Consider the following 15406-nt stretch of genomic DNA (forward strand, 5'->3'; position numbering starts at 1 on the left):
GAGAGAAGACTAGCAGAGACAGAGAGCAGACTAGCAGAGACAGAGAGAGAAGACTAGCAGAGAGAGAGAAGACTAGCAGAGACAGAGAGAAGACTAGCAGAGAGAGAGAACACTAGCAGAGACAGAGAGAAGACTAGCAGAGACAGAGAGAAGACTAGCAGAGACAGAGAGAAGACTAGCAGAGACAGAGAGCAGACTAGCAGAGAGAGAGAGAGCAGACTAGCAGAGACAGAGAGAAGACTAGCAGAGACAGAGAGCAGACTAGCAGAGAGAAACCAGTCAGAGGAGCAGGTAGAGGTTTACCTGGTGATGTCTTCAGAAAGCTGGGCTGGGTCAGGAGGATAAAACTTCACATTGAAGGTGAAGTCATAATTGGTGCCTGAGGAAAAAAATCTGTCATCAAAACACATTCACATCATGGTAACATTTTCCTCTTGTTAAAACATGCACAGCGATGTTAAAAAAAAAACCTGGGTCGTATTCAATAGGCACCAAACGGAACAAAACTGACTGTTAGGGACTAACATGAACTTGTCCAATAAGAAACGCTCATTTTCGTTCCAAAACGTTTAGCTACGGTGTGCACTAATGAATACCCCCCTGAGTAATGAATGACGACGGTATTTTCGTCTCACCTGTACATGATTGTGCGTCTGCACAGATCTTGTCTAACTTTGCACCTACGTAGGTGGAGCAGAAAATGAAACGGGAGTGTCACGGTGAGGTGTACAGCCTTTCCACATTCTGGGTGTGTTCCAGGAAGAAGCTAGCAAGCCAGCCAACTTTAACCGGTTAACTGGCGGTGCTTGACTTCCGTTGTGCGATCAGAACGCCCCAGTGTGCGCTCTGAGCGCTGCGAGAGAAAAACGCTCTGAACATACGAACGGCCCAGAGCGCACTGCCCGACACTGGAGGAAATTTACTAACGCACCCACAGTATAATTACCATGAATTTAGCAAGAGGTTACAAGATAGGCCCTACACAATGAGAACAGAGCAGAAGCCTCACCTTGAACCTGCCTGCGGATCTCCTTGGTGAAATCCATCCAGGTCTGTGGAAGATGAGAAGGAACATCATGAGACAAAACAAGGACTCAGACGTTTAAAACTGAACATCAAACACTAGATACAAGAAGTATGTGTCTAATATGTACAATATCTACAGTGGCAAGAAAAAGTATGTGAATCCCTTTGGAATGACCTGGATCTCTGCATAAACTGAACATCAAATGTGATCTGATCTTTAATCTAAGTCACAACAATAGACAAACACAGTCTGCTTAAACTAAAACACAAATTATTATAATTTTTCTTGTCTATATTGAATACATAATTTAAACATTCACAGTGTAGGTTGGAAAAAGTACGTGAACCCCTAGGCTAATGACTTCTCCAACAGCTAATTAGAGTCAGTAGTCAGCTAACCTGGAGTCCAATCAATGAGACGAGATTGGAGATGTTGGTTAGAGCTGCCCTGCCCTTTAAAAACACTCACAAAATTTGAGTTTGCTAATCACAAGAAGCATTGCCTGATGTCAACCATGCCTCATACAAAAGAGATCTCAGATGATCTAAGATGAAGAATTGTTGACTTGCATAAAGCTGGAAAGGGTTATAAAGTATCTCTAAAAGCCTTGATGTTCATCAGTCCACAGTAAGACAACTTGTCTATAAATGGAGAAAGTTCAGCACTGTTGCTACTCTCCCTAGGAGTGGCCGTCCTGCAAAGAAGTTACATTAGTAACAGTGACTTACAGGAGCAATATTAGTAACAGTGACTTAAGACAACTTAAGGGTAAAAAATGACCCATCACTATGTTTAACAGCAGAGAAAACCCCCTAAATTATATTTTTTCAACTTGAAATTTGATGATTTTTCCTAGAGTGACCCCAACATTAGAAAAAGTGAAACATCGCCTTTGTTCATATTTCCATGAAAACTGTACACCACCAGGGTACAAATATTATCTTAGGGTCAGTTCGGTAGTTCTAAAATAATGTACACACACACACACACACACACACACACACACACACACACACACACACACACACACACACACACACACACACACACACACACACACACACACACACACAATGAAAAATTGAGATTGTGTGCTACTGATTGAATTCAAAACAAGACAAAAACTTTCTCAGACAAAGTTCACAGACAAAATAAAAATGTTTTTTTTAGACAATTTCTTTTAAGAAATCAGACAAAATAAAAATGTATTGAAAGTATTGTTTACTCATGGGGAATGCAGTCAGAGGCTATAAAGGTGCTGCAGATGACAGTCCCCCCAGTTGTGTCTTTGCTGAAGCCATGAGTGCACTTTTCAGTGGCCAACAGGTCGTAGATCAGATTTTTTCAGATGTCCAGGAGGAACAAGAGAACAATGATTTAGAAGAGGAGGAGGTATCTGAAGATGGGAAAGAATATAACCCAGAGCACGATGCATCTTCAGATGAAGAAAAAATCCCCCAAGCTGAAAGAGACATTTTTGTCAAAGAACGGCAAAATAACATGGTCTTTGTAACCATATGACAACCAGGGCAGGATGGCAGCACAAAATGTCATGAGGATGACCCCAGGGACCACAAGGCATGCAGTTGCCCATGCCCAGGACATCGCCTCAACATTCTACATGTTCATCACTCAAGCCATTGAAAAAATCATCCTGGAGATGACAAATTTGGAGGGTTTCCGTAAATATGGAGACAACTGGAAAAGGATGGATGAGATTGACCTGCGTGCCTACATAAACCTGCTAATCTTAGCAGGTGTGTATAGGTCCCGAGGCAAAGCTACATGTGGTCTCTGGGATGCAGAGAGTGGAAGGGCTGTTTTCCGTGCCACGATGCCACTGAAAGTCTTTCACACTTTCTCAAGAATGCTACGATTTGATAACCGTGAGTCAAGACTGGGGGGAGACAAACTGGCGACCATAAAAGAGGTCTGGGAGTAGTGGGTGGAGCGTCTGCCATACCTCTACAACCCTGGGCCTGAAGTAACAGTGGATGAGGCCATACCTCTACAACCCTGGGCCTGAAGTAACAGTGGATGAGGCCATACCTCTACAACCCTGGGCCTGAAGTAACAGTGGATGAGGCCATACCTCTACAACCCTGGGCCTGAAGTAACAGTGGATGAGGCCATACCTCTACAACCCTGGGCCTGAAGTAACAGTGGATGAGGCCATACCTCTACAACCCTGGGCCTGAAGTAACAGTGGATGGTAACTGGAACTGGTTCCATTCAGAGGTACATTTTATATTTTCATATCTGTAATGTAAGTGATTTTCACTGTTAATTTTATTATGTATTGCTGTAATATCATTGATTTGTTTTTTGTGACACTGATAATAATTACTGACAGTAATCTCTTTTGTCAAAATGTCGCTGTCCCTTCCGGCAGTATATGCCCAGCAAGCCAGCAAAGTATGGCATCAAGATATGGGTGGCCTGTGATGCACAATCCAGCTACACTTGGAAGATGCAAGTCTGCACAGGGAAGCCGACCAGTGGAGGTCCGGAGAAGAACCAAGGGATGCGAGTTGTGCTTGATGGGACAGATGGGCTGAGGGGGCACAATGTCACGTGTGACAATTTCTTCACCTCTTATGAACTCAGCCAGCAGCTCCTGAAGAGGAAGATCACCATGGTTGGCACAGTTAGAAAGAACAAGCCTGAGCTCCCCCCTGCACTCCTCGCAACAAGGGGGAGAGAGACCTTCTCATCAAAGTTTGCCTTCACCCCTACCACCACTAGTTTCTTTCCCAAAGAGGAACAAGAATGTGGTCCTCTGCGCACACTGCACAAAACGGCTGAGATCAGTGATCGTGAGGACAGGAAGCCAGCCATCATCCTGGACTACAACCACAACAAAGAAGGTGTGGACAACCTGGACAAGGTGATTGGAACTTACAGCTGCAGGAGGATGACTATCCGCTGGCCTCTGGTCACCTTCCATAACATCATTGATGTGTCCTCATACAATGCCTTCGTGATACGGAACAAGTTCAACCCTACCTGGATGCCTGATAAGCGGAACAAGAGAAGGGTGTTCCTGGAGCAGCTGGGAAAGGCACTTGTAACCCCACACATTCAAAGGGAGCGCCTCACCCGCACAGCAACTTCTGCAGCGCTTGTGAAAGCTGTTCAGGGGGCTGAATCTTGTCCTGATCCACCTGAGGCTGCAGCTGGGGCAGGCAAGTGGAGATGCCAATTCTGACCCCCAAATAAGGACTGTAAAACAAATACTATGTGCTGCACATGTGAGAAATACATCTGCAAAGTCAGTGCACACACGCTTGCATACTATCCTACATGTGCTAATTAGAGTTGATTGATTTATGTTCTTCACGTTTTTGTTTTATCTATTATCTTATTCTTATTTACTGTTGTTTATACATCTTGTGAGTGGGAGCAATGGTTAAACAAATGGGAGAAGACTAGTATTTTGTAGTTGAATTCCTCATTCTACAGTACATAAGAATATATCACTATGTTGCCAAAAAAGTTCAAGACTGTTATTGTTTCCCTTCAATAAAATGTGTTCAAAACTACTTTCTGCACATTTCTGCTACTTTCTTAGGCTATACAAGTGTTGCAACGGAGGACAGACACACTACACGCTTCAGCACTTGGAGGTCCTGTTCTGTGAGCTTGTATGGCCTGCCTCTTCGCGGCTGAGCGGTTGTTGCTCCTAGACGTTTCCACTTCACAATAACAGCACTTACAGTTGACCAGGGCAGCTCTAGCAGGGAAGACATTTTACGAACTGACTTGTTGGAAAGGTGGCGTCATATGACGAGTGAGTTTCATAGAGAGGACAAAGGAATTTCTTCCACCTCACAGAACTGGAGAACTGAACGACATTTATGTTCTGCAGAAGGTATAAAAGATCGGTGAAGAATCCAGATATAAACTGGTCCATTTGGTACAATTTTGTGAAACTCATGAGAGACAATATGGCCACATTACCATAACCATTTTTATAGAAGAGTCTCAGGTATGAGACTTACATCTAATGGTTGTATAAAATGAATGAATAAGGATGAAGCTATTTGTGAGATGATGGGATGCTATGTAATGATGTTAATGTGAGAGAATTGTATTTCTGTTCAAAGTTTCACTAAGTCCTTAGCACGCCCCCAGGGGCACAGACAGGCTTCCTAGTTAATTACAGTTACATGATTAATCAGTTTAATCGCGTAATAATAATTACAGAGTTATTTGATAAATACGTATTCAGTTTTAATGATGCCAAAGACACGACACTAGCTATCCCCAGTTAGATAATGCTTTGTGACATTATGTTAGCTAGCTATCCCCAGTTAGATAATGCTTTGTGACATTATGTTAGCTAGCTATCCCCAGTTAGATAATGCTTTGTGACATTATGTTAGCTAGCTATCCCCAGTTAGATAATGCTTTGTGACATTATGTTAGCTAGCTATCCCCAGTTAGATAATGCTTTGTGACATTATGTTAGCTAGCTATCCCCAGTTAGATAATGCTTTGTGACATTATATTAGCTAGCTATCCCCAGTTAGATAATGTTTTGGGACATTATGTTAGCTAGCTATCCCCAGTTAGATAATGTGTTTTCACTTAAATCATCTGCATGCTTGTTGCGTTCTCCCTGGTGAACTTGTTTGTGCGTGAGCTGCCTGCTCGCTCAAAACAGTTTAATCTAATCCATTCAAAACAGTGGCAGCATGTGCAGCAGTGGTCATTTGGTTTTTGACATGCAAAAGTGAAATAGGTGTATTGATGGTGTTGTTCAAATGCACAGATTGCTTTATATATTTTCTCAAAGAAACTACAGATAGTTTGAAAACTTGGCATCATATTTCTGTCATAACAACTCCAACCACCTCGCGCCCTGGGTATTCAGCCAATCAGGTGACAACTCAAGACACCTCAACTTGTGGGTTACAAAGCAAAAAAGTTTGGAAACTTTGGACCTTCATGGAGGGCGACTCCCAGATGGCCAGGCCGTAGTAGTCTCTCTCCAGCAGGTTGAGGTGGTCACACACCTTGGTGAACAGCTCCACACCTTTGGCATGTTTCTAAAGGGAAGAGAGAGATGTCATACAGAGCCATAATAAACCTGTCTTTAACTGTGTAGGGCATTTGCCATGTTTCTAAAAGCAGGAGAGATACAGTGTCTTCTGAAAATATTCCGACCAGTTGACTTTTTCCACATTTTATTCTAAAATTGATTAAATTGCTTTTCTCCCTCATCAATCTACACACACAATACCCCATAAAAACAAAGCAAAGCAAAACAAGTTGTATAAAAAAAAAAAAAAAAAAAAAAAAACTGAAATATCACATTTACATAAGTATTCAGACCCTTTTGACTCAGTACTTTGTTGAAGCACCTTTGGCAGCGAATACGGCCTTGAGTCTTCTTGGGTTTGACGCTACAAGCTTGGCACACCTGTATAAGGGGAGTTTGTCCCATTCTTATCTGTAGATCCTCTCAAACTCTGTCAGGTTGAATGTGTAGCGTCATTGCACAGCTATTTTCAGGTCTCTCCAGAGATGTTTTATAGGGTTCAAGTCTGGGCTATGGCTGGACCACTCAAGGACATTCAGAGACTTATCCCAAAGCCACACCTGCATTGTCTTGGCTGTGTGCTTAGGGTCGTTGTCCTGTTGGAAGGTGAACCTTCGCCCCAGTTTGAGGTCCTGAGTGCTCTGGAGCAGGTTTGCATCAAGGGTCTCTCTGTACTTTGCTCCGTTCATATTTCCCTCGATCCTGACAAGTCTCCCAGTCCCTGACGCTGAAAAACATCCCCACAGCATGATGCTGCCACCACCATGCTTCATTGTAGGGATGGTGCCAGGTTTCCTCCAGGAGTGACGCTTGGCATTCAGGCCAAAGAATTCAATCCAGGTTTCATCACACCAGAGAATCTTGTTTCCATGGTCTGAAAGTCTTTAAGTGCCTTTTTGCAAACTCCAAGCGGGCTGGCATGTGCCTTTTACTGAGGAGTGGCTTCCATCTGGCCACTCTACCGCAAAGGCCTGATTGGTGGAGTGCTGCAGAGATAGTTGTCCTTCTGAAAGGTTCTCCTATCTCCATAGAGGAAATCTGGAGCTCTGTTAGAGTGACCATTGGGTTATGGTCACCTCCCTGGCCAAGGCCCTTCTCCCCTGATTGCTCAGTTTGGCCAGGGTGCCAGCTCTAGGAAGAATCTTCCAAGCTTCTCTATTTAAGAATGATGGAGGCCACTGTGTTCTTGGGGACCTTCAATGCTGCAGACATTTTTTGGCACCCTTCCCCAGATCTGTGCCTCGACACAATCCTGTCTCGGATCTCTAAGGACAATTCCTTCGACCTAATGGTATGTTTTTTACTTTGACATGCATTGTCAACTGTGGGACCTTTTATATACAGGTGTGTACCTTTCCAAATCATGTCCAATCAATTGAATTTACCACAGGTGGACACCAATCAAGTTGTAGAAACATCTCAAGGATGATCAATGGAAACAGGATGCACCTGAGCTCAATTTTGAGTCTCATAGCAAAGGATCAGAATAATTATGTAAATACGGTATTTATGATTTCATTTTTAACATATTTGTAAACATTATAAAAACCTGTTTTCGCTTTGTCATTATGGGGTATTGTGTGCAGATTAATGAGGAAAATAATTAATTTAATCAATTTTAGAATAAGGCTGTAACGTATCAAAATGTGGAAAAAGTCATGGGGTCTGAATACTTTCGGAAGGCATTGTACCCAAAAAGCCAGTCTAGCAAAATATATAGCGCATAGAATTAAAATGATATTGTCGGATATTATTCATTCTAATCAGAAAGGTATTTTACATGGACGATACATTGGAAATAATAGAACACTATGAAAAATGTGGAAAACCAGTCCTGCTATTCATAGCTGACTTTGAAAAGGCTTTTGATAAAGTACGGCTGGAGTTTATATATAAATGCCTGGAAGATTTCAATTTTGGGGAATCTCTTATAAAACGGGTAACAAAGTCATGTATTACTTAAAATTTAAATTACTTGTGGCATGCACAAAGTAGATGTCCTAACCGACATGCCAAAACTATAGTTTGTTAACAAGAAATTTGTGGAGTGGTTGAAAAACGAGTTTTAATGACTCCAACCTAAGTGTATGTAAACTTCTGACTTCAACTGTATATGTATGTACAGTAAAAGTCAAAAGTTTGGACACACCTACTCATTCAAGTTTTTTATTTTTTTTACTATTTTCTACAGTACATTGTACAATAATAGAGAAGATATCAAAACCTGGCCTCCACAATCACCTGACCTCAACCTAATTGAGATGGTTTGGGATGAGTTGGACCGCAGAGTGAAGGAAAAGCAGCGAACAAGTGCTCAGCATATGTGAGAACTCCTTCAAGACTGTTAGAAAAGCATTCCAGGTGAAGCTGGTTGAGAGAATGAGTGTGCAAAGCTGTCATCATGGCAAAGGGTGGCTACTTTGAAGAATCTCAAATATAAAATAGATTTTGATTTGTTTAACACTGTTTTGGTTACTACATGATTCCATATGTGTTATTTCATAGTGTGTCCAACCTTTTCACTGGTACTGTATGGACAAATCTGACAAGTTTATAGAATTTGGCAAGACAGCACAAACCGTCCTGGGTCCCCCAGGCTACAGTGAGGGATAAAAGTATTTGATCCCCTGCTGATTTTGTACGTTTGCCCACTGACAAAGAAATGATCAGTCTATAATTTTAATGGTAGGTTTATTTGAACAGTGAGAGAGGATAACAACCAAAAATTCCAGAAAAATGCATGTCAAAAATGTTATAAATTTATTTGCATTTTAATGAGGGAAATAAGTATTTGACCCCCTCTCAATCAGAAAGATTTCTGGCTCCCAGGTGTCTTTTATACAGGTAATGAGCTGAGATTAGGAGCACACTCTTAAAGGGAGTTCGCCTTATCTCAGCTTGTTACCTGTATAAAAGACACCTGTCCACAGAAGCAATCAATCAATCAGATTCCAAACTCTCCACCATGGCCAAGACCAAAGAGCTCTCCAAGGATGTCAGGGACAAGATTGAAAGACCTACACAAGGCTGGAATGGGCTACAAGACCATCGCCAAGCAGCTTGGTGAGAAGGTGACAACAGTTGGTGCGATTATTCGCAAATGTAAGAAACACAAAAGAACTGTCAATCTCCCTCGGCCTGGGGCTCTATGCAAGATCTCACCTCGTGGAGTTGCAATGATCATGAGAACAGTGAGGAATCAGCCCAGAACTACACGGGAGGATCTTGTCAATGATCTCAAGGCAGCTGGGACCATAGTCACCAAGAAAACAATGGGTAACACACTACGCCGTGAAGGACTGAAATCCTGCAGCGCCCGCAAGGTCCCCCTGCTCCAGAAAGCACACATACATGCCCGTCTGAAGTTTGCCAATGAACATCTAAATGATTCAGAGGACAACTGGGTGAAAGTGTTGTGGTCAGATGAGACCAAAATGGAGCTCTTTGGCATCAACTCAACTCGCCGTGTTTGGAGGAGGAGGAATGCTGCCTATGACCCCAAGAACACCATCCCCACCGTCAAACATGGAGGTGGAAACATTATGCTTTTGGGGGTGTTTTTCTGCTAAGGGGACAGGACAACTTCACCGCATCAAAGGGACGATGGACGGGGCCATGTACCGTCAAATCTTGGGTGAGAACCTCCTTCCCTCAGCCAGGGCATTGAAAATGGGTTGTGGATGGGTATTCCAGCATGACAATGACCCAAAACACACGGCCAAGGCAACAAAGGAGTGGCTCAAGAAGAATCCTGGAGTGGCCTAGCCAGTCTCCAGACCTTAATCCCATAGAAAATCTGTGGAGGGAGCTGAAGGTTCGAGTTGCCAAACGTCAGCCTCGAAACCTTAATGACTTGGAGAAGATCTGCAAAGAGGAGTGGGACAAAATCCCTCCTGAGATGTGTGCAAACCTGGTGGCCAACTACAAGAAACGTCTGACCTCTGTGATTGCCAACAAGGGTTTTGCCACCAAGTACTAAGTCATGTTTTGCAGAGGGGTCAAATACTTATTTCCCTCATTAAAATGCAAATCAATATATAACATTTTTGACATGCGTTTTTCAGGATTTTTTTGTTGTTATTCTGTCTCTCACTGTTCAAATAAACCTACCATTAAAATTATAGACTGATCGTTTCTTTGTCAGTGGGCAAACGTACAAAATCAGCAGGGGATCAAATACTTTTTTCCCCTCACTGTATGTATCCTAGGATTCCAGCTATAATAAAGAATGATTTGGGACTTACATCCAGCTCACACTCATACAGAGTGTCGTCCAGCAGTGTAACTTTAATTTGCATGATCCTGGGTCGACGGGTAGCCTTAAGAGGTTGAGCGTCTTCCTCTGCTGTCTTCTCCTTTAGCCCTTTCTCTCCCTCCCCCTCCTCGCCCTCTCTTCCTTCTCCCTCTCCCTCAGGGTCCCCTTCCTTTTTCTCCTTCTCCTGGGCACTGTCCTCTTCTCTTTTCTCCTTGTCTTTCTCTCCCCCCTCGTCCTCAGAGTCTTTCTCAGTGTCTTCCTTCTGGTCTACCTGGACAGGCTGGAGAAAAAGACACAAGACACATTTTTAACACATTCCATTTTATATTAATTCCAAATACACATACATGACCACATTTTCATCTGTGTGTAAGACAAACATTCTTGCTTAAAGCTACACAGAACAAACAGCTTTACAAACGACAAAGACATGATATTGATACAGTTGAAGTCGGAAGTTTACATACACCTTAGCCAAATACATTTCAACTCAGTTTTTCACAATTCCTGACATTTTTAATCCTAGTACAAATTCCATGTCTTAGGTCAGTTAGGATCACCACTTTATTTTAAGAATGTCAAATGTCAGAATAATAGTAGAGAAAATGATTTATTTTAAATTGTATTCCTTTCATCACATTCCCAGTGGGTCAGAAGTTTACATACACTCAATTAGTATTTGGTGCATTGCCTTTAAATTGTTTAACTTGAGTCAAACGTTTCAGGTAGCCTTCCACAAGCTTCCCACAATAAGTTGGGTGAATTTTGCCGCATTCCTCCTGACAGAGCTGGTGTAACTGAGTCAGGTTTGTAGGCCTCCTTGCTCACACACACCTTTTCAGTTCTGCCCACACATTTTCTGTAGGATTGAGGTCAGAGGTTTGTGATGGCCACTCCAAAACCTTGGCTTTGTTGTCCTTAAGCCATTTTGTCACAACTTTGGAAGTATGCTTGGGGTCATTGTCTATTTAGAAGACCCATTTGCGTCCAAGCTTTAACTTCTTGACTGATGTCTTGAGATGTTGCTTCAATATATCCACATAATTTTCCTGCCTCATGATGCCATCTATTTTGTGAATTGCACCAGACCCTCCTGCAGCAAAGCACCCCCACAACATGATGCGGCCACCCCTGTGCTTCAAGGTTGAGATGGTGTTCTTCGGCTTGCAAGCCTCCCCCTTTTTCCTCCAAACACAACGATGGTCATTATGGCCAAACAGTTCTGTTTTTGTTTCATCAGACCAGAGGACATTTCTCCAAATGTACAATCTTTGTCCCCATGTGCAGTTGCAAACCGTAGTCTGGCTTTTTATGGGGGTTTTGGAGCAGTGGCTTCTTCCTTGCTGAACAGCCTTTCAGGTTATGTCGACATAGGACTCGTTTTACTGTGGATATAGATACGTTTCCTCCAGCATCTTCACAAGGTCCTTTGCTGTTGTTCTGGGACTGACTTGCACTTTTTGCACCAAAGTACGTTCATCTCTAGGAGACAGAACGCGTCTCCTTCCTGAGCGATATGATGGCTGCGTGGTCCCATGGTGTTTTACTTGTGTACTATTGTTTGTACAGATGAACGTGGTACCTTCAGTCATTTGGAAATTGCTCCCAAGGATGAACCAGACTTGTGGAGGTCTACAATTTTTTCTGAGGTCTTGGCTGATTTCTTTTGATTTTCCCATGATGTCAAGCAAAGATGCACTGAGTTTGAAGGTAGGCCTTGAAATACATCCACATTTACACCTCCAATTGACTCAAATGATGTCAATTAGTCTATCAGAAGCTTCTAAAGCCATGACATCATTTTCTGGAATTTTCCAAGCTGTTTAAAGGCACAGTCAACTTAGTGTATGTTAACTTCTGACCCACTGGAATACAGTGAATTATAAGTGAAATAATCTGTCTGTAAACAATTGTTGGAAAAATTACTTGTGTCATGCACAAAGTAGATGTCCTAACCGATTTGCCAAAACTATAGTTTAAAAAGAAATTTGTGGAGTGTTTGAAAAACAACTTTTAATGACTCCAACCTAAGTGTATGTAATCTTCCGACTTCAACTGTATATATAGATAGGTAAGCTCGTCTATACCATCATTGTTCAGTCTCAGACAATGTCCAGTCAGTTAACACATGATACCTTTACAACTACACAACTGAAGGCATTTAAAAACCATTAACCCTAAGCTCAAAGCCAAAAGTTATTAGTCAGGTCAACCGTTCTGATTCTGCATCTCTACAGGCAAGCTAAACAAAGGCTTTGTCACTGTCTCTCTCACACTCACACACACACACACACGCACACACACGCACACACACGCACACACACGCACATACACGCACACACACATACACACACAAAAAGGCTCTGGCAATGAATAATTAAAGTAGCAATACAGCAAAACGTAAAGTAAATCACTGTAGACACTGAAGGAAGGAACAGGGTCTTAACCTGTTAGGGCTAGGGGGCAGTATTGACACGGCTGGATAAAAAACATACCCGATTTAATCTGGTTACCACTCCTACCCAGTAACTAGAATATGCATATACTTATTACATATGGATAGAAAACACCCTAAAGTTTCTAAAACTGTTTGAATGGTGTCTGTGAGTATAACAGAACTCAAATGGCAGGTCAAAACCTGAGAGATTCCTTTACAGGAAGTGGCCTGTCTGACCATTTCTTGAACTTCTTTTCCATCTCTATCTTTTACTAAGGATCTCTGCTCTAACGTGACACTTCCCACGTCGTCCATAGGCGCTCAGAGCCCGGGAAAAAACAGAATGTCGTCATTCCAGCCCCAGGCTGAAACACATTATCGCCTTTCTCAAGTGGCCGATCAAGGGACTCTGGGCTTATGCGCGTGACCCGACCGCCCCCGCCTTTGTGATTTTTTCCTCTGTTTGCCGAAAAGGAGATTCCCTGTCGGAATATTATCGCTTTTCTACGAGAAAAATGGCGTAAAAATTGATTTTAAACAGCGGTTGACATGCTTCGAAGTACGGTAATGGAATATTTACAATTTTCTTGTCACGAATTGCGCCATGCGCGCGACACTTCTTTACCATTTCGGATAGTGTCTGGAACGCACGAACAAAACGCCGCTATTCGGATATAACGATGGATTATTTTGGACCAAACCAACATTTGTTATTGAAGTAGCAGTCCTGGGAGTGCATTCTGACGAAGACAACAAAAGGTAATGAAACTTTTATAATAGTAAATATGATTATGGTGAGTGCTAAACTTGCCGGGTGTCTAAATAGAGAGCCCGTGATGCCTGGGCTATGTACTTAGAATATTGCAAAATGTGCTTTCACCAAAAAGCTATTTTAAAATCGGACATATCGAGTGCATAGAGGAGGTCTGTATCTATAATTCTTAAAATAATTGTTATGCTTTTTGTGAACGTTTATCGTGAGTAATTTAGTAAAATGTTAGCGAATTCCCCGGAAGTTTGCGGGGGGTATGCTAGTTCTGAACGTCACATGCTAATGTAAAAAGCTGGTTTTTGATATAAATATGAACTTGATTGAACAAAACATGCATGTATTGTATAACATAATGTCCTAGGGTTGTCATATGATGAAGATCATCAAAGGTGAGTGCTGCATTTAGCTGTCTTCTGGGTTTTGGTGACATTTTATGCTGGCTTGAAAAATGGGTGTCTGATTATTTCTGGCTTGGTACTCTGCTGAAATAATCTAATGTTTTGCTTTCGTTGTAAAGCCTTTTTGAAATCGGACAGTGTGGTTAGATTAACGAGAGTCTTGTCTTTAAATAGCTGTAAAATAGTAATATGTTTGAGAAATTGAAGTAATAGGATTTTTAAGGTTTTGAAAATCGCGCCACAGGCTGCAAGTGGCTGTTACGTAGGTGGGACGAATTCGTCCCGCCTAGCCCAGAGTTAAAATAACTACTGGGACCAGCCAGCCAGCCAGCCCGCCCGCCAGTCAGCCAGCCAGGCAGAGACTACCTCAGCTCAGACAAACCTTTCAGAGGAGCCGAATGGAGCCTCCCTACACTAAATGAGTCCCTTGTCAAAGGCATGACCTCAGAGAGCAGAGAGAGAGAGATAGATAGGATACTTAGACCCAAAGAGGAGAGCCCTTATGCATTACTGTTGTAGTAAATAAGCCACGGACACTAGAGCTTTAACTAAGTTTAATTATTCCCAAAGGTTCTGTACAGCTGTAATCAGACAGCAAAACATTCCTCCACTTAAGACACTCCTCTTTCTCTTCAATCCTTACATGTTATGGCTCTACAGGAAGCTAATAAAGAGGGTAACAGGATACCAAACATTTTTTACTCTCTTAAGAGAATCTGTCCTCACCTCCTGACCTCAACCCCTCTTTCATCTTATACACAGATGTCCATCTGTCTTTCCTGTATCAACACATGGCTCTCCTCTCATCCCCCCCAACACATTCCGATGCCATCTGTCTTTCTTCAGAGACATAAAACCCAGTCTCTTTCATTTCCTATCTCAATGATCAAAGTTTAGCCGATTCCAACACTATATATAATCACTATTGCTGTCATCAAGCCAAACAGTGGCTATTTGAAGAATCTAAAATATAAAACATATTTTGATTTGTTTAACACTTTTTTGGTTACTACATGATTCATTTACATTTACATTTACATTACATTTACATTTAAGTCATTTAGCAGATTCCATATGTGTTATTTCATAGTTTTGACATCTTCACTATTATTCTACAATGTAGAAAATAGTAAAAATAAAGAAGAACCCTTGAATGAGTAGGTGTTGTAAAACTTTTGACCATATGTATATCATCAGTGTATATCATCACTATTGTGACTATATATTAGTGATGTGACATTTTTGGCCGATACCGATATCCGATATTTTCCTTGCCAAAAAACCCGATACCAATATTTCTAGTACAGTTAAATAGTTAACACACACACATGGACGCAGCGGTCTAAGGCACTGCATCTCAGTGCAAGAAGCGTCACTACAGTCCCTGGTTCGAATCTAGGCTGTATCACATCTGGCAGTGATTGGGAGTCCCATAGGGCGGCGCATAATTGGCCCAGCGTTGTCAGGGTTTGG

The 15406-nt window shown here is 42.1% G+C and overlaps 1 protein-coding gene across 7 annotated transcripts in view; it reads right to left on the reverse strand.

Annotated features, from left to right (window-relative positions):
- Positions 1-15406, reverse strand: part of epb41a (erythrocyte membrane protein band 4.1a) — a 113000-nt gene that overhangs the window by 70073 nt on the left and 27521 nt on the right. For 6 of the 7 annotated variants that reach the window (XM_082961344.1, XM_082961348.1, XM_082961347.1 and 3 more), the window contains 5 exons: positions 10316-10606; positions 5974-6078; positions 1010-1052; positions 636-680; positions 304-379 (listed from right to left, as the gene is read on the reverse strand). In XM_082961344.1, coding sequence (XP_082817470.1) covers positions 304-379; positions 636-680; positions 1010-1052; positions 5974-6078; positions 10316-10606 — 560 coding nt within the window. The remainder of the gene's footprint in view (positions 1-303; positions 380-635; positions 681-1009; positions 1053-5973; positions 6079-10315; positions 10607-15406) is intronic. The other variant, XM_082961346.1, reaches the window with a different exon arrangement.

The sequence above is a fragment of the Salmo salar genome, chromosome 14 (assembly GCF_965601325.2).
Source record: "Salmo salar chromosome 14, fSalSal1, whole genome shotgun sequence".
Lineage (NCBI taxonomy): Eukaryota > Metazoa > Chordata > Actinopteri > Salmoniformes > Salmonidae > Salmo > Salmo salar.